Here is a 24,814-nt window from a genome sequence, read left to right on the forward strand (position 1 = left end):
ATGTAAAAGTTTCTCAAAATAAAAATATTCCGATAAAGTACAGATAGGCTACTTGAAAAATCTACTTAAGTACAGTATCTAAGTAAAAATACTTCACTACTGTCCACCGTTGTTGGAAATGCATGAATAGGTTCTTTTCCCTTCATGAGCCCCTTTCACACTGAGATTCCGGATAATGTACGGGTAATGTGTCCCGGCAATTGTTCCCGGATCGTTAGATTTTGGTTCATTCACACTGCCAAGTGATTTCCCGGAATATGTGCGTGTGTTCACACACAACCCGTAAAGGTCCTGCAATGACACGTGACATCAGGATGTGACGTGTAATGTACGAGTCGAAAATGCTAGTTAATGCACATTAACTTTCACTTAAGCTGGCGAACGAACTCAGCTTCAGTGCGGATTGTGAGGAGCTAACTGATCACTGCTTCATTACAGTTTACACATATTTTTTCGTTGCGAACATTGATCTGCCTTCAAAACACCTTGTAAAAGAGTCGCACGATAACGTGTGTAGCGTATCAGACCCGAACCAGACAAATTAAAAATTCGATCGGGAGCATGGTTGAAACATGAGGAGCCGAATTCCACAGAACTGCTCAAGACAACAGGATGTTGTAAATCAATTCCTAGCACCACAAGTCAGAAGCAAGTCCACTAACCAACCAACTCTTTCACAGAACAGCTTTCAACATTAATACCATTAGAACAATTAATGACAATTTCAATTCGGAAAAGAGATTGTCAAATTTGGGGCAAGTAATCCAGATTGAGGGTCAAAGAGATGCACAGTATGACCATCACATGTAAACCCATGAGAGTAATCATGATCACAAGATCTTTGGATTGACTTACTCCACCTAGAAGAAAAGAACCAGACTGAAATTCCTAAGGGGACCTTTTAACCTCTGGTCTCCACAAAACGTCCTTATGTCAAAGAATGGCACCGAAACTGTCTTTTACAGATGTAGATGCACCAAAACGAACTCAAAAAGACTTATAAACGAATACCAGTCCAATGCTCGACTATTTCATTAATTCCATTAAAAAAGTGAAACTTGTATATTATATTCATTCATTACACACATATTTCAAATGTTTATTTCTTTTAATTTTGATGATTATAACTGACAACTAAGGAAAATCCCAAATTCAGTATCTCAGAAAATTAGAATATAACTTAAGACCAATACAAAGAAAGGATTTTTAGAAATCTTGGCCAACTAAAAAGTATAAAAATGAAAAGTATGAGCATGTACAGCACTCAATACTTAGACTATTTTTGCCTGAATTACTGCAGCAATGCGGTGTGGCATGGAGTCGATCAGTCTGTGGCACTGCTCAGGTGTTATGAGAGCCCAGGTTGCTCTGATAGTGGCCTTCAGCTCTTCTGCATTCTTGGGTCTGGCATATCGCATCTTCCTCTTCACAACACCCCATAGATTTTCTATGGGGTTAAGGTCAGGTGAGTTTGCTGGCCAATTAAGAACAGGGATACCATGGTCTTAAACCAGGTACTGGTAGCTTTGGCACTGTGTGCAGGTGCCAAGTCCTGTTGGAAAATGAAATCTGCATCTCCATAAAGTTGGTCAGCAGCAGGAAGCATGAAGTGCTCTAAAACTTCTGGTATACGGCTGTGTTGACCTTGGACCTCAGAAAACACAGTGGACCAACACTAGCGGATGACATGGCACCCCAAACCATCACTGACTGTGGAAACTTTACACTGGACCTCAAGCAAAGTGGATTGTGTGCCTCTCCTCTCTTCCTCCAGACTCTGGGACCCTGATATCCAAAGGAAATGCAAAATTTACTTTTATCAGAGAACATAACTGTGGACTACTCAGCAGTAGTCCAGTCCTTTTTGAAGCGAGACGCTTCTGACGCTGTCTGTTGTTCAAGAGTGGCTTGACACAAGGAATGCGACAGCTGCTGAAACCCATGTCTTGCATACGTCTGTGTGTAGTGGTTCTTGAAGCACTGACTCCAGCTGCAGTCCACTCTTTGTGAATCTCCCCCACATTTTTGAATGGGTTTTGTTTCACAATCCTCTCCAGGGTGCGGTTATACCCATTGCTTGTACACTTTTTTTTCTACCACATCTTTCCCTTCCCTTCGCCTCTCTATTAATGTGCTTGGACACAGATCTCTGTGAACAGCCAGCCTCTTTTGCAATGACCTTTTGTGTCTTGTCCTCCTTGTGCAAGGTGTCAATGGTTGTCTTTTGGACAACTGTCAAGCCAGCAGTCTTCACCATGATTGTGTAGCCTACAGAACTAGACTGAGAGACCATTTAAAGGTCTTTGCAGGTGTTTTGAGTTAACTAACTGATTAGAGTGTGGCACCAGGTGTCTTCAATATTGAACCTTTTCACAATATTCTAATTTTCTGAGATACTGAATTTGGGATTTTCCTTAGTTGTCAGTTATAAACATCAAAATTAAAAGAAATAAACATTTGAAATATATCAGTCTGTGTGTAATGAATAAATATAATATACAAGTTTCATTTTTTGAATGGAATAAGTAAAAAAAATCAACATTCACATTACACTAAAACTATACTAAAAAAACCTATACAATAAACCCACACATTTGACTATCACGTTTCTAATTGGTTGTTGTGTATGTCTTTTTAATAACTATCGAATAGCTTAAGGATTCATATTCATGTTTAGTATGTGTGTGTTTGAATATTCTTGCTTGAAACATTTCTGACCATCTGGTATTTGTCAAATGTATCATATTCTTGTTATAGGAATCATGTCCAAAATTATACCCTGCAAGAGTGGGAAAATTCGGACCACATGTTTGATAAGATAACACATGATTTATGACACCCCGAGCAAAGACAATATTTAATTGGTTAAGACAGCATTTGAGGTGTGGCCAAAAGGCCAGTTTAAATACTCAGGACACCATCAGATTTTGCTTTTAGCTTTTGCTTTTTAGCTTTTGCTTTTAGTCATGCCTCCTCTTAGCTTTGGCTCTTAGCTTTTGCTTTTAGTCATCACTTTTAGCCATGCTTTTTGACATTACTTTTTGCATTCTTTGAGTGCTGTTCCAGTGTGCTTCGGCCTGGATGCCTGCTACTACTTAGCCACGATGAGAAGAAACACCACCTAGTCTCGTCAAACTTTACTTCTATTCTTTATTTTAGTTTCTTTTCTTTTCCGTTTGAGAGTTTCGTGTTCTGAGTTAAGTTTTGTAACGGCGTGTCTCAGAGTCTGACCTCGAGTGCCTGTTCAACTTCAACCAGCCCACAGCCCACAAGACATCACTTCAACGACTACTGAACTTCCAGCCAATCAGCAACCTCGGGAAACCCCCTTTTAATTACCCCAAACCTCAACCCCTTCAGCTGAACTGAATTCAGTCGCTACTGGTTGTAAAATTGACATGCTCTATCTAAAATAAAAAAAATGGTGTAACATAAACCAGTGAACTGCAGAACACATTTGTACTAATCATTTTATATATTATTTTATTATATATAAATAAATTAAAAAGACACCACAACCCGGGATTTGAACCTGTGTTGCTAAAATCACTGACTAACTTGATAAACAAACTTCCCTTCTCCAGACACGCTCTTCATTCATCTCACTTCGCAATAATAAAAATAACCGTGTCATCAGGCAGATAATTCTTGTATGTTTATTGTAGTGTTTAAACGCTGATCTTATATATTTGGCCGCGAGGGCTGTGTGTTGTCGTGCTACTGGGTTGAAATATGCTGCCTGCACTCACAGCAGCCCTACTCTTTTTATTTATTATTTTCTTGCGGCCCATATTATTATTTTCACCAGACCATAATAATAACAAATTCTTAATTGATAATTAAACCATTTATTTTTTGCAAAAATCATTGTTATTTGTAAACGTAGGCGTTTGAGGAAGGCTTTAAGACCAAGCAGAATCCTCGTGCTAACTGCACCCAGGTTCACCTTCCGCAAGTTTTGATTTTACAAAATCAGTTTGGGCAAATACAACTTATTTATCGTGAGCCCAACATTTAGCAAGGCAGGAAAACATTAAGTCTACCTGAAGGAAGACATATTTCATTGTAAGTTAATGCAGTTAAATAGAGAGAGAAAAAAATACATTGAAAAAAAAACAAACAAACAAAACTTAGTGTTGGCTATACTTAAACTTGGACCTCATTATATTGAAGTATCAATCCAAACACCAAAAGCAACCTACACTCTCTTCAAGTGTTCTTTCATTGAAAAGTATGCATTTGTATTCATTCACAGGCTATATGGTTGAAATAATGATTTAGTTAAAAAAATGCTTTATTGACTGACGTTTCATAGACCTTCAGGTTTTTTATTTTATTTTTTATACTAGATTTAACTTGAATCTCAATACTATTAAACTGACTTTAAAATCTCAAGGAGTTCATAAGTTGAATGTTACCATGAAACTAACGATAGAATTTGATTGTTTTTAAAATGAACAATTCCTGTATAAAATGTGACAGCAACCTTTATATCAAACATATAAACAAAAATAAATTGTCCACAGATGAGCAATGCGGGAGGCAGGTTCTGCGCCAGAGCGCACAAAGTGAATGTGCATGCACAGTTTTTGGGGGAGGAGGCTTTTTTGTTTCTTAAAGTGATTTTCAGTTGCAATGGAAAAAAAAAAAAAAACGGGATAAACACAAACATGAAACTTGTAAATAGTTAACAACATAGTCTAGATTAACCCACAGTAACAAAATTGAACCAATGAATTTGTTAACCCAAAGTAACATATTTTAACCGATTAATCACCTACGGTATTTTCGTTTGCTGCATGTTCTTTAAAAACATGCTAAATATAAAGATTTTAAGAGGAAAAAAATATGTCATGTATAAGTTGCATTTTATTACATTCAGAAATTGTCACTATAGTGGGTCTCTTCTTTGCTTTCCCCGGACTCTATTTCCCATAACCCCTGCCTAAGAATTCATTATTACACCACACCTGGTTCCCATCAGTGACACTATAAAGGTTGCACTCATCCACACTCGCATTGCTGATTATTGTTTAGCCTGTAACCTGTTCCTTTTATCCGTGTTTCCTTGCTTTGCCTTGCCTTCTTTTTTTTTACCTTTAGGCCTAATAATGTTATAATGTACCAACAGGATATTTTTTAGTTTCCCTCACCTTACAACAAATCCTTTAAATTTAACAGAAGAGAACAGAAAAGAACAAGAATTAAAAATATATAATTCTAATGCAAATATAATTGCAGATAATAATACAGGCTTAGCTATAAAAAAAAAATAAAATAAAAAAAATAAATAATAATAATTTAAAGCGAAACATAAGGTAAGGTTGGGGTTACCTCTTTCATTCGGGACAAATCCAAACGTTTCCATATTCGTGATGTTGCCCAATTTGAAGCTAAACTAGTATACATTAGGTAAAACAGGCTTTGTAGATTGTAGTTGTAGTTATATATTTAGTTGTGGCCAAAAATATTGGCCCCCTTGGTAAATATAATCAAAAAAGGCAGTGAAAATTAATCTCCATTGTTAATCCTTTTGGTCTTTCATTTAAAAAATTCACAAAAAAGTATCCTTTCATTGGATAACAAGAATTTAAAATGGGGTGAAATATCATTATGAAATAAATGGGTTTTCTCTAATACACAATGGCAACAATTAATGCCCCCCTTTTATTCAATACTTTTTGAAACCTCCATTTGCCAGTTTAACAGGTCTAAATTTTCTCCTGAGGTTAGAGAACACCTGACAAGAGATCAAAGACCATTCCTTCATCCAGAATCACTCCAGACCCTTTAGATTCCCAGCTCCATGTTGGTGCTTCTCCTCTTCAGTTCACTCCTCTCATGTTCCGTAGGGTTCAGGTCAGAGGACTGGAATGGCTATAGCAGAAGCTTGGTTTTGAGCTCAGTGACCCATTTCTGTGTTGTTCTTGAGGTTTGTGTTTGGGTTATTGTACGGTTGGAAGATCCAAACATGGACTATTATACGATTTCTAACAGAGTCTGTCACGTACTGATTTTTTTATCTGTTGGTATTTGATAGAGTCCATGATGCCATGTATCTAAACAAGATGTCCAGGACCTCCAGCAGAAATATAGGCCCACAACAGCAAAAATACAGAAGTATATTTCATTGTACACATGGGGTACTTTTTATCCCTGTTTTCAACAAACCCATCTTGAGTGTTTGCTGCTAAACAGCTCATTTTTTAGTTTCATCTGACCATAGAAGCCATTCCCATTTAAAGTTCCAGTCGTGTCTGATAACTGAATATGCTTTAGTTTGTTTTTGAATGAGCGAGGATAATTTTTCTTGTAACCCTCCCAAACAAAATGTGTTGATGTAAGTTCTGTTTGACAATTTTTTTAAAGGTTTTCTGAACCAGAGACTCAACTATTTTCTGCAATTCTCCAGCTGTGACCCTTGGAGAATCTTTAGCTACTCAAACTCTCCTTCTTACCGCACATTAGGACGATATAGACACACATCCTCTTCCAGGCAGTTTTGTAACATTTTCTGTTGGTTGGAAATTCTTAATTCTTGCCCTGATGGTGGAAATGGGAATTTTCACTGCTCTAGCTCTTTTCTTAAAGCCACTTCACCAATTTGTGAAGCTCAATTATCTTTTGCTGCACATCAGAAATATGTTCTTTGGTTTTTCTCATTGTGATGGATGATTAAGGGAATTTGGGCTTTATCTTTCTGTGAAACAGGAAGCCAGAGCTGGATGATTTCATGTTTATAATCATGCTGGAGTGCTCAAAATTGTGAATATGAATAGGAATATACTTCAGAGATATTTTACTCATAAGAATTTATAGGGGTGCCAATAATTGTGACCAACGAGTATTTGAGAAAAACATTCATTTCATAATGATATTTCCCCTCCGTTTTAAATTCTTATTATCCAATGAAAGGATACATTTTTGTTGTAAGACCAAAAGGATTAACAATGCAGATTAATTTTCACAGCCCTTTTTGATCATATTTACCAAGGGGGCCAATATTTTTGGCCACGACTGTAAATATGTATATATTTATATATATATAATGACTGTTTTATAACAATAGCATGCAGAAAGAGCCTCTCTGTAAAGGTCTTTCTCTTAATTTTCGATGTGTAGACTGTAGCCTAAGACTATCCCACATTTTGAAATTAACTCACTGTAAATTTTTGTTACAATTGTTTTTTAAGTATGTTACAATGTTATATTTTAATGTTATTGTTGTTTTACTTCGTCGTTTCATCTCCATTTACAAACCAAAATTTTACAATTACAGTCAGTTTGCAACCCGTGCCTTTGCGCCACCTGGCGAAAGTTTCGCGAATAACTTTTACACGCGACTGACTTGCAGTTAACGCCACGGCCCATCGGCGGTGGTACAATTGCCGGTATTATCCATTTTGGTTGTCCACCTACTGTACAGGCAAGCAGATGAACCCAGAATATAAATGCAGTGCACAAAGTTTAATATTAAATGTTTTCCCATAGAAAAACATTATAAAGAAAACGCTTCGCTATTTAGTGCATTGCATTCATATTCCGGGCTCATTTGCTTGCCTGCATAAAACACGCATCATCAATAAGGTGTGTACTGAACTTTTAATATAACTGTTTTAAAGGCACTTTAAGTGTTTTTACACTAAACATTTTAGAATGTCCCACTGTTTTTAGCAAAGTCTCTTTAAGACAAGTCATTTCACTCGGTGGCCATCTTTGAAACGCCTCTTGGGTATGCAAGTGCAGCTCCTATCTCTTTGAATGGGGAAACATCAAATTCTCTAAAACTGTCCGCCAAGCTTAAGATTAAATTTCATATTTGAAATCACCAATGAAATCTGACAACTGTCTCTTAAATTTTGCTTCTATTGCTCATATAGCATTAATAAAAGCTTATTTTTCAGACTAGACCAGCCAATGCGCATGCACAGTCCTAAGCGTACGTCTTAGAACTAGAGATGCACCGATCGATCAGCCAGGGATCGGAATAGGCCGATTTTCCTCATGATTGACCGGGAGATCAGTCAGACTTCTTTCTGATTTAGAGCCGATCCGTTTTGTTACCAGCGACACAGGCAATAACGTCACATCAGCCGCGCATTCTCGCTCTCTTCTCTCTCACACACATCTCAATTGCTCAGGTTAAATTGTGCTTGTATTGCACATTATTTTAGTCATTCCCACAGGTTTTGCACTTACACCAAAAGCGTGCGCACCACCACTGATCTATATCAGTGGAGCGTACAAGCTGCGCTCAGTCTCAGACAGCTTGTGAGCCACAAATATCAAAATGAGTGGCTAACTGTGCTAAAGCGTTCAAAAACATACAAAATTATGTCAAAATGCCCGTCTTGGCGAGTATCCAGGTAAACACAGTCAGTTTTGGAACGTTAAATAGTTGAGAAAGAGAACGCATTTTGTGTAACAGTATATTCTGTGGATAAACTCTTAAAGGGACCGCAGTCCAATATTCCTGCTGCTGTCTGTCATGTTAATCAAAGAACAAAAGACAGAGAAAGTCACTGTCTGCTCTTGACTGAATACGCTTTATAACTTTAATGGTAGGCATTAATTTCTATTAATTTTTACAATGAAGACTACAGAAATTTAATTTGATAAAAATTTACATTTGATTACTTTTATTTCTGTAGTATTTCTTACCTGAATAAAAACTTACTTAACCTGAAAAACTTATTTTCATAGCTCTCTTTATTCTATTGCATTTATTTGTGCTTTTGTTTGCAATTTTTTAAATTGTTCTTATTTTATTACTGACGTTTTACTTTTTTTAATGAAACTTTGCATTGAAGAAAAGTAGATTTTTGTTTGTATATGCTGTCAATTATAACTTTTAGGGAAAAAAATGGAATAGGCAAAACAAAAAAATCAGAAATCGGAATCGGCCAAGAAAATTGCAATCAGTGCATCTCTACTCAGAACACTGACTGTTTCTATAGCAACCGGGACTTCAAGCTGCAGCTGCAGTGACACAATGAAATAAAACATCAATATTGAGTGTTGCATTTCAAAACCAATCAAAACAATCGAAAGAAACACCACAATTATCCTTTAATTTTTTCCCATTCAAAACTATAGGAGTGACACGTCTTGGGTATTCTACAGTCTTTGTTTTTACTGATTGAAATAATGTAGCACATTATTTTACATTTATTCCAAAATAACTCAAAGCAGTAACAATTTAAATAATATATTTTATGAACTTATTTTTTTTAGCTATTCTTTTTAATAGTTAACTTTGAACTATTTTTTAATTTTTTTGGATCATCAGTCATCAAAGCTTGGTAAATATTGGTCAAAGACAAGGAGATTTACTTGTCTGTACCAAGTAAACTTGTCACCAAGCTAACCAAACTAAATTTCATCAAGCTGATTGCTCACTAAAAACTCCCACATCAAGATCCCAGATCTTGTTTTCGGGCCATTTCAAGTCTTATTTTGACATGACATAATTTAGTTATCTAAGTGTGTGAGTTGTTTACTTACTTTTTAAATTAGTCTTCCCATTAATGCCATTATATTGTTCATTCAGACTGATTCACGAACGGAAAGCACATTAACACAAGAGGCTAGATTTATTGCATGAACCAATCCGATTCCACATTTTACTAGTACTGTACCAGTACTTTAAGAATGTGTTCCAATAACAGCCGTACTTCCTGAGTTGCGTTGAGGTGTGACAGCAGGACAGTGTGTGTGCAGCACTCTGCTTCTACTCCCTGCATGAACACTAACCATGACAAACTTTATTTATCTGCACAGTGCAGCATGGTGCGGCTGATACACAAGAGCATACGCAGCATACAGTGATATGGAGAGACACAGAGGAGATTGTTCACAAAGGAATTGTTGAATAAAGTCAGTATTTTTGTTTTCTTCGCTTACAAAAAGTATTCTCGTTGCTTCATAACATTATGGTTGAACCACTGATGGCAGATGGACTATTCTGACGATGTCTTTCATACTTTTATGGACCTTGACAGCGTAACTTACTTGGCAGTCTATGGGACAGCCACAGGCCTCCCGGTTTTCATCCAAAATATCTTAAATTGTGTTTCGAAGATGAACAAAGCTTTTACGGGTTTGGAACGACATGGGGGTAAATGAATAATGACAAAATTTTCATTTTGGGGTGGAGTATCTCTTTAAAGTTACAGCAGGCTAATATTCTGCTGTCTGTATATATAATGTTAATCAAACAACAAAAGAAAAAGAAAATCACTCACTGATCTTTACCAACTTTAGAAGCTTTAATAAGGACCAGTGTATATTTAATTCATACAGTTAAGACTATGCAGTTTTTTATTTTTACATTTTGATCATTTTATTCTATCATTATAACATTTTAATTTTCCTTTATCCTTTTAGCTAACTTACCAATGTTGCAAAGATCTACACATACCTGTAAGCTTGGTAGCTGCTCACCATAGTCCTATGTAGTGGCACTGACATGTGATTTTTATTCATTTAAAGGGGGGTGAAATGCTCAAAAACCAGGGCAGGCACACACTAGTCAATGGAAAGTTTTTTTTTTTTAATAGATAAAATAAGTTCCTTGTGGATCATTTATTATTCACTTACATTTCCTGTTGTTTTATGTTTTTGTCGTAGTATCGGTTCAGTAGTAGTATCAAGACATTTTAGTCAGGTATCATATCGAAGTCAAAATTTTGGTATTGTGGCAGTAGAATTGAGTGGATGTGCCACTGACTAACGTAAACATATCAGATTAAGTCATTGTGTTTGGTGTTAAACAGGCATGTCTGTGATAGGTGACAGTGCTCAATGCTGTTAAACACATCATACTTATGAGACAGGAGTGAAATTGTGGCTGCGTTTATGGCTGCATCCAAAATCGCATACTCTCTTGGGTAGGTACATATTTAGGAAAATATGCAATTTGGGATGCAGCCAGACTTACTGTCTTATCAAGGTAAACATTTTAACATTATTAGCCACTTGCTGTGCTTTCTCGCTTCTGATCACAAGCAAGAACTGAAATTCAATTGTATTAGTTTTCAGTGTATGTTCTCTGTTTCAACATAAAGGACAGAAATAATCTCCCTCATACACAAAGAAAACAACAACAACAACATCCAGTGTAAAATGAGTGTGTATGAGGAGAGAGAGCAGGAGAATCCTGTTGACACTCAGAGAGCAGCATCTCCAGGATTCAGTTATGTGTCTATGAAGAGCAACAACTCCATGGGTCTGCCCCCTGTTCTCAGTGATGTTGACTCTCAGAGAGCAGCATCTCCAGGATTCAGCAGTGTGTCTATGAAGAGTAACAACTCCATTGGTCTGCCCCCTGGTCTCAGTGATGTTGACGCTCAGAGAGCATCATCTCCAGGATTCAGCAGTGTGTCTATGAAGAGTAACAACTCCATGCATCTGCCCCCTGTTCTCAGTGATGTTGACGCTCAGAGAGCATCATCTCCAGGATTCAGCAGTGTGTCTATGAAGAGTAACAACTCCATTGGTCTGCCCCCTGGTCTCAGTGATGTTGACGCTCAGAGAGTAGCATCTCCAGGATTCAGCTGTGTGTCTCTGAAGAGCAACAACTCCATGGGTCTGCCCCCTGGTCTCAGTGATGTTGATACTCAGAGAGTAGCATCTGCAGGATTCAGCTGTGTGTCTATGAAGAGTAACAACTCCATTGGTCTGCCCCCTGGTCTCAGTGATGTTGACGCTCAGAAAGTAGCATCTGCAGGATTCAGCAGTGTGTCTCTGAAGAGCAACAACTCCATGGGTCTGCCCCCTGGTCTCAGTGATGTTGATACTCAGAGAGCAGCATCTTCAGGATTTAGCTGTGTGTCTATGAACAGTAATAACTCCATGCATCACCCCCCTTATCTCAGCGATGCTGACGCTCCGAGAGCAGCATCCTCAGGATTCAGCTGTGTGTCTATGAAGATTAACAACTCCATGCATCAGCTCCCTTATCTCAGTGATGTTGACGCTCAGAGAGCATCATCTCCAGGATTCAGCAGTGTGTCTATGAAGAGTAACAACTCCATTGGTCTGCCCCCTGGTCTCAGTGATGTTGACGCTCAGAGAGCAGCATCTGCAGGATTCAGCAGTGTGTCTGTGAAGAGTAACAACTCCATGGGTCTGCCTCCTGGTCTCAGTGATGTTGACGCTCAGAGAGTAGCATCTGCAGGATTCAGCAGTGTGTCTATGAAGAGTAACAACTCCATTGGTCTGCCCCCTGGTCTCAGTGATGTTGACGCTCAGAGAGCAGCATCTGCAGGATTCAGCAGTGTGTCTATGAAGAGTAACAACTCCATTGGTCTGCCCCCTGGTCTCAGTGATGTTGACGCTCAGAGAGTAGCATCTGCAGGATTCAGCAGTGTGTCTGTGAAGAGTAACAACTCCATGTATCTGCCTCCTGGTCTCAGTTACGTTGACGCTCAGAGAGTAGCATCTCCAGGATTCAGCTGTGTGTCTATGAAGAGTAACAACTCCATGCATCTGCCTCCTGGTCTCAGTTTTGTTGACTCTCAGAGAGTAGCATCTCCAGGATTCAGCTGTGTGTCTATGAAGAGTAACAACTCCATGCATCTGCCCCCTGGTCTCAGTGATGAACTTGCTGTGACCTCTGACTCTTTGTGAGTATCATGATGTTGGATGTGAATTAATTTAACATTTAGGTTATTTTTTCTGAACATGAATATGTTAATAATAATAAAAGGTTTCTAATTAAAGTCATTTAACTAGTTAAACTCCTAGGACACCTGCATAACCTCTGAAATTAAAACTGCTAAGAAACTTACTTCAGCTAAAGGAGAAACTATAATAAGGCATGAGATCAGCTAAAAAAATAAATAAATAAATAAAAACCTTTAACCACTCCCTAATGTAATATTAAAGAGAAATTTTAAATAATAATAAAAGAAAAGATGTACTTTTTTCAGAGTCAGTGTGTTAGACAACATTCTTATTTATTTTCCGGTCATGAAGTGTAGCGTGTGTGGAAGAGTGAATCCTTACTGTAAAAAGTCAAAGAGGGGGCATCACTGACATGAGATCACAGCAATAGCAAACAACAACCATCCAATTAATTCCATTCAATTAAATAAATGATGTAAAAATGTGGGCTATGCATGAGTTTTATAGGCACATATGGATATATTAAAGTTGGAATCAGACATTTAAAATAGAATACTATAAATAGTTTAGTAAACTATAAAAATAATTTTACTTTAAAAACATAGAAATATGACCCAAGCTGTGAAAAAGGAATGATTTCCATGAATTATATATTTCTATTCTTTATTAGTATAATTTTGCAGGGTCCTGCCATGTAATAGTTTGGGATTCACTGACCTACGCTCCTCTCAGCAGTTTATACTCTTAGAAACTGAAAATTACTTTTATCTTGTCCACAATGGGACATTTGCACCTGTTCTGTTCTGCTCTGCTATGTCTGTTATGAGTGTTGTTGTAAGGGGAAATTATGACAAAGGGATTCCCTTTTTTGTTACATGTTTCCCACTCTATTGTTATTCATTTTGCTTATCTAGGCCCACAGAGCTAATGATATAGATCCAACCCTGCTGTGTAAAATTTTGTAAAAATTGGGGTAGTGCAGTGAGGGTCAGCTTCCTTCTAGGAATGTCACAATGTGAAAATTTGACTAAATGATTATTGTCTCATAAAATAGCATGATATATACGATTATCAGCAAATTTACCTTCATTGAAACAATGAAAAAACAAAACAAAAACAAAACATAGTAATATAACAATTTTGGCCCTGTTTACACCTGATCACTTCATATTCGAGTATCTTTTGGTTTCTTTGAGGTGCACTCCAATAATTTACATAAAGCATGGGAACTGAAGATTGGACTTATTTCCATTTTTGCGGAGAAACATTTATGTGGCCAAATGTAAATGGAATGGTTTTAACAAACCAGATAGTTATCAGACCAGTTAAAACACATGAAGTGACCAGGTGTAAACAAGCCCTTTATTGCAGCCTTCATTAGGATATGCAGTTAAGATACACATTCCTACTTTTAACCTTTAAAGGATTTTAAAGGGGTCATATAATGTGATTTCATGCTTTCCTTTGTCTTTGGAGTGTTAAAAGCTATTCGTGCATACAGAAGATCTGTAAAGTCGCAAATATTAAATTCTTAAACCCAAAGAGATATTCTTTATAAAAGTGAAGACTCATCCATGCCTTCCTAAAACACCTCGTTCAAACACGCCCCACATGTCTATGTCACGATGTGGAAAGATTTGCATAACGCCGCCCAAATGTTCATACAAAGAAAAAAGGTGTAACTTTTATTCTCGCTGTAGTATTATTGCTGTCACCTCCATATTGTGGAGATGCTGAGTGTTTCATTGCAAAAGATAAAATACTTTGTTTGGCCTTCCAAAAGAGGACACAACTAAAAATCAGTGGTTAAGTTTTATTTACAACACTGTTCCAGAAGAGTATAACCCAAATATTCGAGTGTGTGCAGTGCATTTTACGGAGGAAAGTTTCCTGAACCTGGTAAGGGGTGTAACATTTCCATCACATGTTTGAGGAATTCGGCCAATCACAACACACTGGATAGCTGGCAAATCAAAGTACACAGTGCTTTTCAGAACGATGAGCTTTGTAAAATTTACACGTTTCAGAAAGGCAGCGCATAGAGGAGAAACAATAATGTACAGTATGTGGAAAATGTGTTTTTTGAACCTTAAACCACATAAACACATTGCATTACACCAAATACACAAAATAATGTTTTTTTAGCAACATCATATCATTGGTCATTTGCAAACATTGAAAACTTAAAGCTGTTTATGATGTTAGCAGCGCAATACTTAACTGGAAGGGTAAAAATAATGGTTATTTTCATCAGTTGCAGCTCATTAGCTGTAGCATTCTGCCCGCTTTAAATCAGATGAAATAGAACAGTTAGATCACATTTATTTGAATGAGTTGACATTTATATGGTTCAAGAGAGAGATGACAGTTGTGTGTGTGAATGACCTGCATATGTGTGTCCCTCTCTACAAAAAATGAAGCTGTTTAGTTACTCTGATTTTACCTTGTGTGTGTGCAGCGGGATCTGCAATCTCCGACCTCTCTCCCTCTCAAGCCGCCTTGTATATATACGTAGAAAACATATCCTTTTGGCGTGGCTGACACAGAAGAGCGTATGCTGCCTGTGTACAGTTCAGATTCACCAAAATGGCGCTATGCTGATGTGGAGTGACACAGAGGAGTCACAAAAAGCGTACAAAATGAACTTATTTGCGTACAAAAAGTATTGTCGTCACTTCATAACGTTACGGTTGGACCACTGATGGCAGATGATTATTCTGACGATGCTTTTCATACTTTCCTGGACCTTGACACTGTTATTTATTTGGCAGTCTATGGGACAGTCACCATCATCCCTTTTTTCATCCAAAATATCTTAAAATGTGTTCCGAAGATGAATGAAGCTTTTACGGGTTTGGAACAACATGGGGGTAAGTGATTAATGAGAAAATTTTCATTTTGGGGTAGAGTATCCCTTTAAGTGAAAATATAATGAATACATAACATAATTCATATATTCATAAAAATGCTTGTATCTTTATTTAAAGGGATAGCTCGCCCAAAAATGAAAATTCTATCATTTTCTCACTGTAGCAAATTAGCTCAAAAGGGAAATGTATATAAATAATTACAATTAATTATAATAAATTACAATTATTTACCCAATCTGCCAGTAGTAAATGTAGCAGAATTAATATTACAATTATCTAATCTGTTCATCCAGCGAACATTCAGTGCAATTTCATATCAACTATAAGAAAGGATATTTTCATGGCCACATAAAGTTACTTTCTTACAGTACTACTAATGCATTAGAGCATGTAGCTATAGATCGGATCATAAAAGGGACATTATTCACAAATGGTGACAGAACCAGAAACTCATCTATTTTGTGCACAAAAGTTTTATTAACTTAACACTAACACATAACTAATTTAAACAAACAAACATACTGTCACTCATACATGGGGGAGTTGAAGTGGATTAATGAAACCATTAGAGAAATGCAGTTATGGAAAATAAGTCAGTTAACCACCCGAGCAGAAACCATCAGGGTTGTTTTACAACGGGGTCTACAGCTTATACTAAACTTCTGTTTCTTTTAGTTAAAGGGGTCATATGATGTTGCTAAAAAGAACATTATTTTGTGTATTTGGTGTAGTGAAATGTGTTTATGCGGTTTAAGGTTCAAAAAAACATTATTTTCCACATACTGTACATTATTGTTTCTCCTCTATGCCCCGCCTTCTGAAACGCGTCGATTTTTACAAAGCTAATTGTTCTGAAAAGCAAGGTGTGCTCTGATTGGCCAGCTATCCAGTGCGTTGTGATTGGCCGAATGCCTCAAGCATGTGATGGAAATGTTACGCCCCTTGTCATACTGTGATGCGTGTCCCGGTCAGAACAAGTCAAAAACAATAAAACCCATTACAAACGAGCCATTTGTTGCATCCATTGTGTAGTGATAGTTGTATATATAGAAACTAACCACTAGGTGTCAGTATTATTATACTTACCGGTGATATAGACAGACAGAGAGTTAGACCATCACATGTGTTGTTGCTGTTCCTGCTCGCAACCTGAAAGTGAATTAAAAGATAAGTTTAATTACAAACAGTTTCTTCATTGAAATAAGAAACATTACATGGTACCAGGACTGGGGCTAATCACCAACATCGACAGTCGTCATGGAAAGTGTTAAACCGCCTGACGCTGTAAACTGGACTGGAAACATTGATCACGAATGGCGTATGTTCAAGCAGAGATTCACGCTGTACTTGCAAGCAGTGGGCTTGGATGAAGCGTCGGATGCACGCAAGATTGCATTGCTTCTCACCGTCGCGGGACCTCAGTCAATCGAAGTGTTTAACACACTCGTGTTTGCACAGGCCGAGGACAAAGGCAAATATGACGTGGTGATGGAAAAGTTTGATGTGCACTGCACACCAAGAAAAAACGAGACTTTTGAGAGGTATGTTTTTCGCTCTCGTCTACAACAACAAGGAGAGACGTTTGACAGTTTCTTAGTTGATTTAAAGTTGAAAGCTAAAACATGCAATTTCGGACTGTTGCAAGATTCAATGGTCCGTGACCAAATTGTGTTCGGCATCAATGATAAAAAAGTGAGAGAGAGGCTTTTGAGAGAGACGGAGCTAACCTTGAATGAAGCAGTGCGTATATGTCAGGCCAGTGAGATAGCTATTCAGCATGCTAAAACCTTTAGTGAACACACAAAGATGAGCGGGAGTGACAATTCAGCCGTAGCTGCAGTAACAGAGAAGCAGAAAAGCGGAATGAGTAAACTGAAACAGCAGAAAGAACTGTTTAACTGTAAGAGATGTGGCAAAAGACACCTGCCAAAACAGTGCCCAGCTTATGGCAAAGTCTGTGCTAAATGTAAAGGGCAGAATCATTTTGCCAAACAATGCTTTTCAAAAGGTGGACAAAGTCAAAGAGAGCGTGTGCATGCAGTGGAAGAAACATCCCTCAGTGACACATTCTTCGTTGGAATGGTGCAGAAGGCCGATATCAGTCAAGAAAGAACAGAACAGGCTGATGTGAATAGTGTTGCAAGGGACAAGTGGATGACTGCTCTGGAAATAAACGGAGTAACAGTATCACTCAAGCTAGACACAGGAGCAAAAGTCAATCTGATTTAAGAGCATGATGTCAGAGCAATGAAAATCAAGCCGCGCATAAGTCAGAAAACTGTGCAACTCAAAGCCTATAATGGCCAGAACATTCCAACAAAAGGAACATGTACTCTCAGAGTAAAAGTTAAAAACAGAGAACATTACCTCATGTTTGTGGTTGTTCCAGATGGCCATGATTCTGTGTTGGGAGATAAGGCATGTGAAGATCTGGGTCTGGTAAGAAGAGTATACACCATAAATAATGGAGAAACACAGAACAGTGTGGAACAAATCGTGAAACAGTTTCCAGACATCTTTGAAGGGTTTGGAGTATTACCATTCACCTACAAAATACAGTTGAAAAACGATGCCCAGCCAGTAGTTCACGCACCCAGACGGGTTCCAGCACCACTTCGTGAAAAGCTGAGGCAAGAGCTGGATAAAATGACAACAATGGGAGTCATAGAAAAAGTGGAAGAGCCTATGGAGTGGGTTAATTCAATGGTGTGTGTGTGAAGAAAGCCAATGGTGATCTACGTATTTGTATGGATCCAAAGGACTTAAATGCAAACATACAGAGAGAACATTATCAGATTCCAACACGGGAGGAAATTATAAGTGAGATGGCAGGTGCTAAGTTTTTTACGAAGCTGGATGCATCTCAGGGCTTTTGGCAGCTGAAACTACATGAGGACAGCAAAAGGTATTGCACATTCAACACGCCCTTTGGCCGCTACTCCTTCTTGAGGATGCCGTTTGGAATTTCCTCAGCTCCTGAAGTATTCCACAGGGCTATGGAACACGTAATCGAAGGTATCGAGGGTGTGCGTGTTTATGTGGACGACATTGTATTGTGGGGATCCACAATAGAACAGCACAACAAGAGGCTCATGGACGTCCTACATCGTGTAAGGAAGTATGGGCTCAAGTTAAATAGGAACAAGTGTCAGTTTGGAGCGAAGGAAATCACGTTCCTTGGAGATACGCTGTCAGAAAGGGGTGTGGAACCAGACAAGAGTAAGATACAGGCAATACTCAAAATGCCCAGACCCACAGACAGAAAAGCTGTATTGAGAATGATGGGGATGATCAATTTCGTTGGGAAGTTCATACCTAACCTGTCTTCAAAAACTGTTTATTTGAGAGAACTGTTGTGCGATAAAGGCGAGTTCAGATGGACAGCTGATCATGAACAAGAATGGGGACGACTGAAGACTCTCCTCACCACAGAGCCTGTTCTGACGTTCTTTTACCCGACAAAGAAGACAAAGATCTCGACGGATGCATCCAAAGATGGAATGGGTGCAGTTCTACTGCAGGCGGATGGAGAGAATTGGAGGCCAGTCGCATATGCCTCGAGAACGATGACTCCGACGGAACGTCGCTATGCACAGATTGAAAAAGAGTGCCTGGGCTTAGTGTATGGATTGGAGAAATTTCACGGCTATGTGTACGGCTTACCAACATTTGTGGCAGAGACAGATCACAAACCATTAATTGCCATCATTAAAAAGAACTTGAACCAAATGTCTCCAAGAATCCAGCGACTGATGATGCGACTGCAGAGGTATGATATGGAGCTAATGTACACTCGAGGGAAGCATCTAGTTCTGGCGGACGCTCTGTCCAGAGCTGTGGAACAGAGTGGAAATTGTGAAAGTTCCACAGAGGCTGATGTGACTCAACATGTGAACATGGTAGCTGAAGCTCTTCCAGTCACAGACACAAAACTCAAACAGATTGCAGTGGAGACTGGAAAAGATAAATGTCTGCAATTGGTCATCAAACATCTGAATGAAGGTTGGCCTAGAGGAAAGTGTGCTCAGTACTACAACATCAGAACAGAGTTGAGTGTTGTTAAGGGATTTCTGCTGAGACAAGACAGGATCATTATCCCTCAGTCACTGCGACAGGAGATGTTAAAAAAACTGCACGAGGGACACCTTGGGGCCGAGAAATGTAAAAGAAGGGCTAGAACTGCAATCTACTGGCCCGGAATAAACGCAGACATCGACAAGATGGTGTCAACCTGTGATACATGCTTGAAGCATCATGCTAAGCAACAAAAGGAGCCAATGATCATCACTGATCCACCGGATGAACCATGGCAGAAAGTTGGGACTGACTTATTCTTTCTGGACGGAAGAAACTATTTGCTGGTGATAGACTATCTGTCAAATTACCCAGAGATTGCGTTGCTATCCAATACATCTTCTGCTTGTGTGATAACACACATGAAATCCATCTTTGCGAGACACGGCATTCCGCAGGTGGTTTGCAGTGATAATGGGCCATGCTACAGTGGAAGGGACTTCCAGAAGTTTGCTGAGGAATATGGGTTTCAACACGTGACATCGAGCCCATTATATCCGCAGTCGAACGGAAAGGCAGAAAAAGGAGTTCACATTGTGAAACTACTACTCAAGAAAGCAGTGGACAGTCAATCAGATCCTTATTTAGCTCTGCTGAATTACCGTGCTTCTCCACTAGAACACGGTGTGTCTCCTGCTGAAATACTGATGGGGCGCAGATTACAAACCACACTTCCGTGCTTGGCAACACAAAACAAGAGAAAGTACCTGAAAAGAAAACAAAAGCACCTGAAACTGAGACAAAAAGCGAACTATGACAAGGCATCAAAAAGCCTAGAACCACTCTCCAATAATGACACGGTAAGACTTGAGGATTCCAATAATACTGGACTAAAAAAGCCACAGTCCTGGAGGAGGTGAAGCCAAGTTCTTACACTGTCAGGACAGAAGATGGTCAGATCCTGAGGAGAAACCGGAGAAGTCTGCTAAAAACAAAAGAGACAGCAGAGAATACACATACAGGTGACACTGACTGTGCAGAGTCAACATCTGAAACACTTCCAGTACTGCATCACAATGAGCAAGCTAAAGAAATGCATTCACCTGTGCTGAGAAGATCCAATCGCACAGTAAAGCCTCCTGATAGACTGAACCTCTGAATATTGCTTAAACAGATCAGAAGCATTAGAATGTTCATAAATGAAAAGATAAAAGAAAATGTAATCAGTTGATTATTGTTACTTTGATGGTAAAGCAAATAATTCTGGAGATTGTTATTTGATATTATACATCCTGTATAATGTGTACAGTGCTTACTTAGTGGTTAGATAATCTAGAAGTCATTAGTTGTAATAACTTGTTCTTTATGTCTAAAGGAGAGGGGATGTAGTGATAGTTGTATATATAGAAACTAACCACTAGGTGTCAGTATTATTATACTTACCGGTGATATAGACAGACAGAGAGTTAGACCATCACATGTGTTGTTGCTGTTCCTGCTCGCAACCTGAAAGTGAATTAAAAGATAAGTTTAATTACAAACAGTTTCTTCATTGAAATAAGAAACATTACACATTGGGGACACAACTACGGATAATAATGACTTATACTGTGTTTTTATGCATAAACAAAAAACCATGTCTGCATTTGTGACCGGAGAAACGACAAACAATAATCGGTACTCTACACCAGCGGTTCTCAATTCCAGTCCTCGCGCCCCCCAGCTCTGCATATTTTACATGTCTTTTTTTCTTAACAAACCTGATTCAGATAACCAGCTCGTTAGACGTGAGCTCCGTGCATGAACTGTGTTCCCATTGACATGGTCCCTACACAGTGTTCACTGCTCCCTACTCCCTGAGCAGGGGAAATCTGTTGAAATTTATCTCACTTCGGAACATTCATTCACGGATTTCCGCTGCGCAATGTCTTCACACACGGACAAGTGTGACATCATATACCTCTGTAAATAAATACAATTTAAATTAAAGTCTCACACACTTCAGTGCACTTTGAATGGAACATAAACATTTGCTTCAAACTGGAATCATGGCGGAATATCCTGTGATGTCTACTTTGCAGGGCACTTACGTTTGAATAGAACAAACGTCTGAAGACGTCAAATGGATGTCAAATGGACTTGAATTGAAAACCGCTGCTCTACACTGCTCAAAGCTCACATTTGAATTATCAGTGGCAAATCCTTTACATATGTAAACGTACTTACAGACTGTGTGTCAGAAGCACCGGCATTGTAGTCTTCTCTCCCAGGATCAGGAAACAGTCCTCCATAAAATGCGTTGCACACATCTAAATATTTGGGTTGAACTATTCTGGAACAGTGTTGTAAATACAACTTAACCACTGTGTCCTCTTTTGGAAGGCCAAACTAATTATTTTTCGCTTTCACAATGAAACAGCGTCTCGACCGACGGCAACAGCGAGAATCAAAGTTACGCCTTCTTTCTTTGCGTGAACATTTGGGCATCATTATGCAACATCATTATGGGGTGTGTTTAAACGAGTCATTTTAGGAGGGCGTGTACATTTTTTAATTTTTATAAAGAATATTTCTTTGGGTTTGAGACTTTAGTCTTTGAAACTTTACAGACCTTATCTACTCACAAACAGCTTGTTACACTCCAAAGAGAAAGGAAAACTTGAAATCGCATCATATGACTCATTTAAATGTACAATACTTGCATTTCCTTGGCCGTTGAAAGAGCATCTGGATGCAGTCTCAGATAAAAAGTCTTGATGGTTTTAAGGTTTGGTGGTGTTGATATTATGATCACGTTCTTCTGGGTATGAAGGGGGTGATGACTCAGTGGTTGTCGGGAGAGTTTTCTCCTGGGTGAAGAGTGTAGACATAACAGAATAGCTAAAAGAGACATCATCTGAAATCTGAGGATCTTTAGTTAATGGAAGGACAAGGCCACAACCTGGCACAAGCTTAGGGTTTTTTAGGAGACATCTAGCTCAGCATCCTCATCTTCTCAGAATCTAAAATAAGTGCCCGATCTTGTGACTGTGGTAACACTCTCAGGATTTGAGTGAGCCAATGAGGAATGGTACCTTTGGGGGGAAATTTTATGACTCTTTGTCTTTGATCATGGTGTTTTGCACATTGATTGGGTGTTGATGCAAAACTATTGAATATTCTTAGAACACTAATATGTTGCATATGTATCAACATAAAATACACTCCTATTTAGATAATGAAAATACAAATTCTTAAATACTAAACATGCTATAGGTGAGGTCATATTAACTAAGGATTCTATCATAAGCATGCATAAGACAGTATACAATACAAAAGACAATATACAAGAACAGTAATAATATACACAATGACCTGAGGATATGTGTGTTCATTCAAAGAAAGGTTTGTCTATGAATTAATTAGAAAGGAGTCAATTTCTATGGGCATTTTGTGTCTTTCCTATGAGGAAAATTAGTGAAAATTACTGTGCCCACATTCCTTTGAGCAGTAAAACTGTAAAACTGCTGTGATTGGATCAAATATGATTTGTCTTTGGTTGCCATGGAACCAGGGGCCTGTTCTGCCTTTTTGAGGTGTTAGTTGCATTTCGGGGGAAGGGTCCATAGACCCTCATGGTTGGCTTGTTGGTTGAGTGAGGGGTCTTAGGGATTATTTGTAGAATATAACAAATTATTGTGTTTCTGATTGGTCCACAAGCTACATCACCCTTCTTCTAATGAACACAAAAGAGAAGGTGTTTTGAAGAATGTTGGTAACCAAACATTTGCTGGTAGCTATCGACTTTTCAAGCTATTTTATTTCCATACTGTGGAAGTCAATGGCTACCGTGAACTGTTTGGTTACCAACATTCTCCAAAATATCTTCTTTTGTTTTTTCTCTTGTGAAGTAATGAGTTTATAGACACAGAGTGGTTTTCCTGAGTTGAATAGCATTACATGACATGTTGTTTCACAAGCTGTTTCATTAATTGTCTTTCCACAGTTGAAACATGGTTATGTTATGCATTATAAATTTCAGTAAATTGCACTTTCAACATACCTTCTGATGTTCATTCATGTTTATTTTGTGCTGTAATGAGCAGTAAAGCAGGAGAGATGATCTGTTCGGGTTCATATGTTTCTGCTTGAACAGAAGTTCATCTTTAGCGATCTGCAGATTTATAAAGATTGCAAGTATTGTTAGGAATTTGTGATAAAATTGACAGAATATAAAAGATGAGACCCTGTTAATGTCAAAATAATAAAGCACGCATCTTATTGTGATTACTGGATGGGAGGCATGCTACAAATAATGTTAAGTGAAGTTAAGTAAAATTTAATATGTTTAATATGTTTTTAAACTATTGAATCTTTGGATGGTGATTCCTCAGGTGCTGTAACATTTTCATCTGCATGCTTTGCATATTGGATACCCGTCTTCAGCCAATCCTGGATTATTTTTTAAATAGACAAAATGATTCCAAATAGCCTAATTTGCATCTTCAGTCGAAGTCTGGGAGATTGCCTGGTTCCACCATGTTTTCATTTTGAGAGTTTCACATGTGCCTTTCCTAGACAATCACCAGTGAACTCAGCTAGTAATAGCCTCACAGAGCATTGAGCACAAAGCACAGAGGGCACTGCACATGCATGGCGAAAATAGTTGATCCAAGTCTGAAAGACTAATTTTCATGTTTTTCCTAGTTTTCAACCATAAGACCTGTTCACACCCATGTTACATGTAAAACAATATTTCTCTCTTTTTCTCAGTATTATCAGCAGGAAGAGAAAGAGAGCAGCTTCTCCACTGCAGCCCCCTGATCTCAGTGATGGATCAGTGTGAGTATATTCATGTAGAGTGAGACATTCAACACAAGAACAATCAATGTACTGTAGACAGAAATACACGAGAGATACTATTAAATTTAAATTTTATTTTAGCAATGAAGTTCTTTAGACAAAAAATAAATGGAAATTGTGTTCTCTTTTTTTAACAGCAAAAATAACATTAAAATGAATATCATAATATAAAGAAAGTAAACTGAAAAGAAAAAGTTAATAGGCTCTTTGTTAAATACTGTACATATGCTTTGTTATAGTGCTCTTGTGTGCTTCTCTGTGTCTTTTACCTTTTTGTCTAAATACACACAAAAATATGGGACACAGTGGGATTTCTGCATTAGTGTTATATTGACAGTAATAAAAAATAAATTATAATTTAAATGAGCCTATTAATTAAACACTCTTTCTAAAAGTGGCTGTGGTATGATTTCAAATAAAATCATTTAATATTAGAGACATGTACATTTTTTTTTTCTGTT

General features: G+C 38.1%; 1 protein-coding gene across 4 annotated transcripts in view; it reads left to right on the forward strand.

The window, feature by feature from the left end:
- Positions 1-11,123: 11,123 nt before the first annotated feature.
- LOC109060922 overlaps positions 11,124-24,814 on the forward strand; it is a 62,158-nt gene continuing 48,467 nt past the window's right edge. For 2 of the 4 annotated variants that reach the window (XM_042731600.1, XM_042731625.1), the window contains exons 1-2: positions 11,124-12,626; positions 24,264-24,332. In XM_042731600.1, coding sequence (XP_042587534.1) covers positions 11,125-12,626; positions 24,264-24,332 — 1,571 coding nt within the window. In that variant the 5' untranslated portion in view covers position 11,124. The remainder of the gene's footprint in view (positions 12,627-24,263; positions 24,333-24,814) is intronic. The other 2 variants (XM_042731607.1, XM_042731616.1) reach the window with 2 other exon arrangements.

This window comes from Cyprinus carpio, chromosome A3 (assembly GCF_018340385.1).
Source record: "Cyprinus carpio isolate SPL01 chromosome A3, ASM1834038v1, whole genome shotgun sequence".
In the NCBI taxonomy this organism is placed as follows: Eukaryota; Metazoa; Chordata; class Actinopteri; order Cypriniformes; family Cyprinidae; genus Cyprinus; species Cyprinus carpio.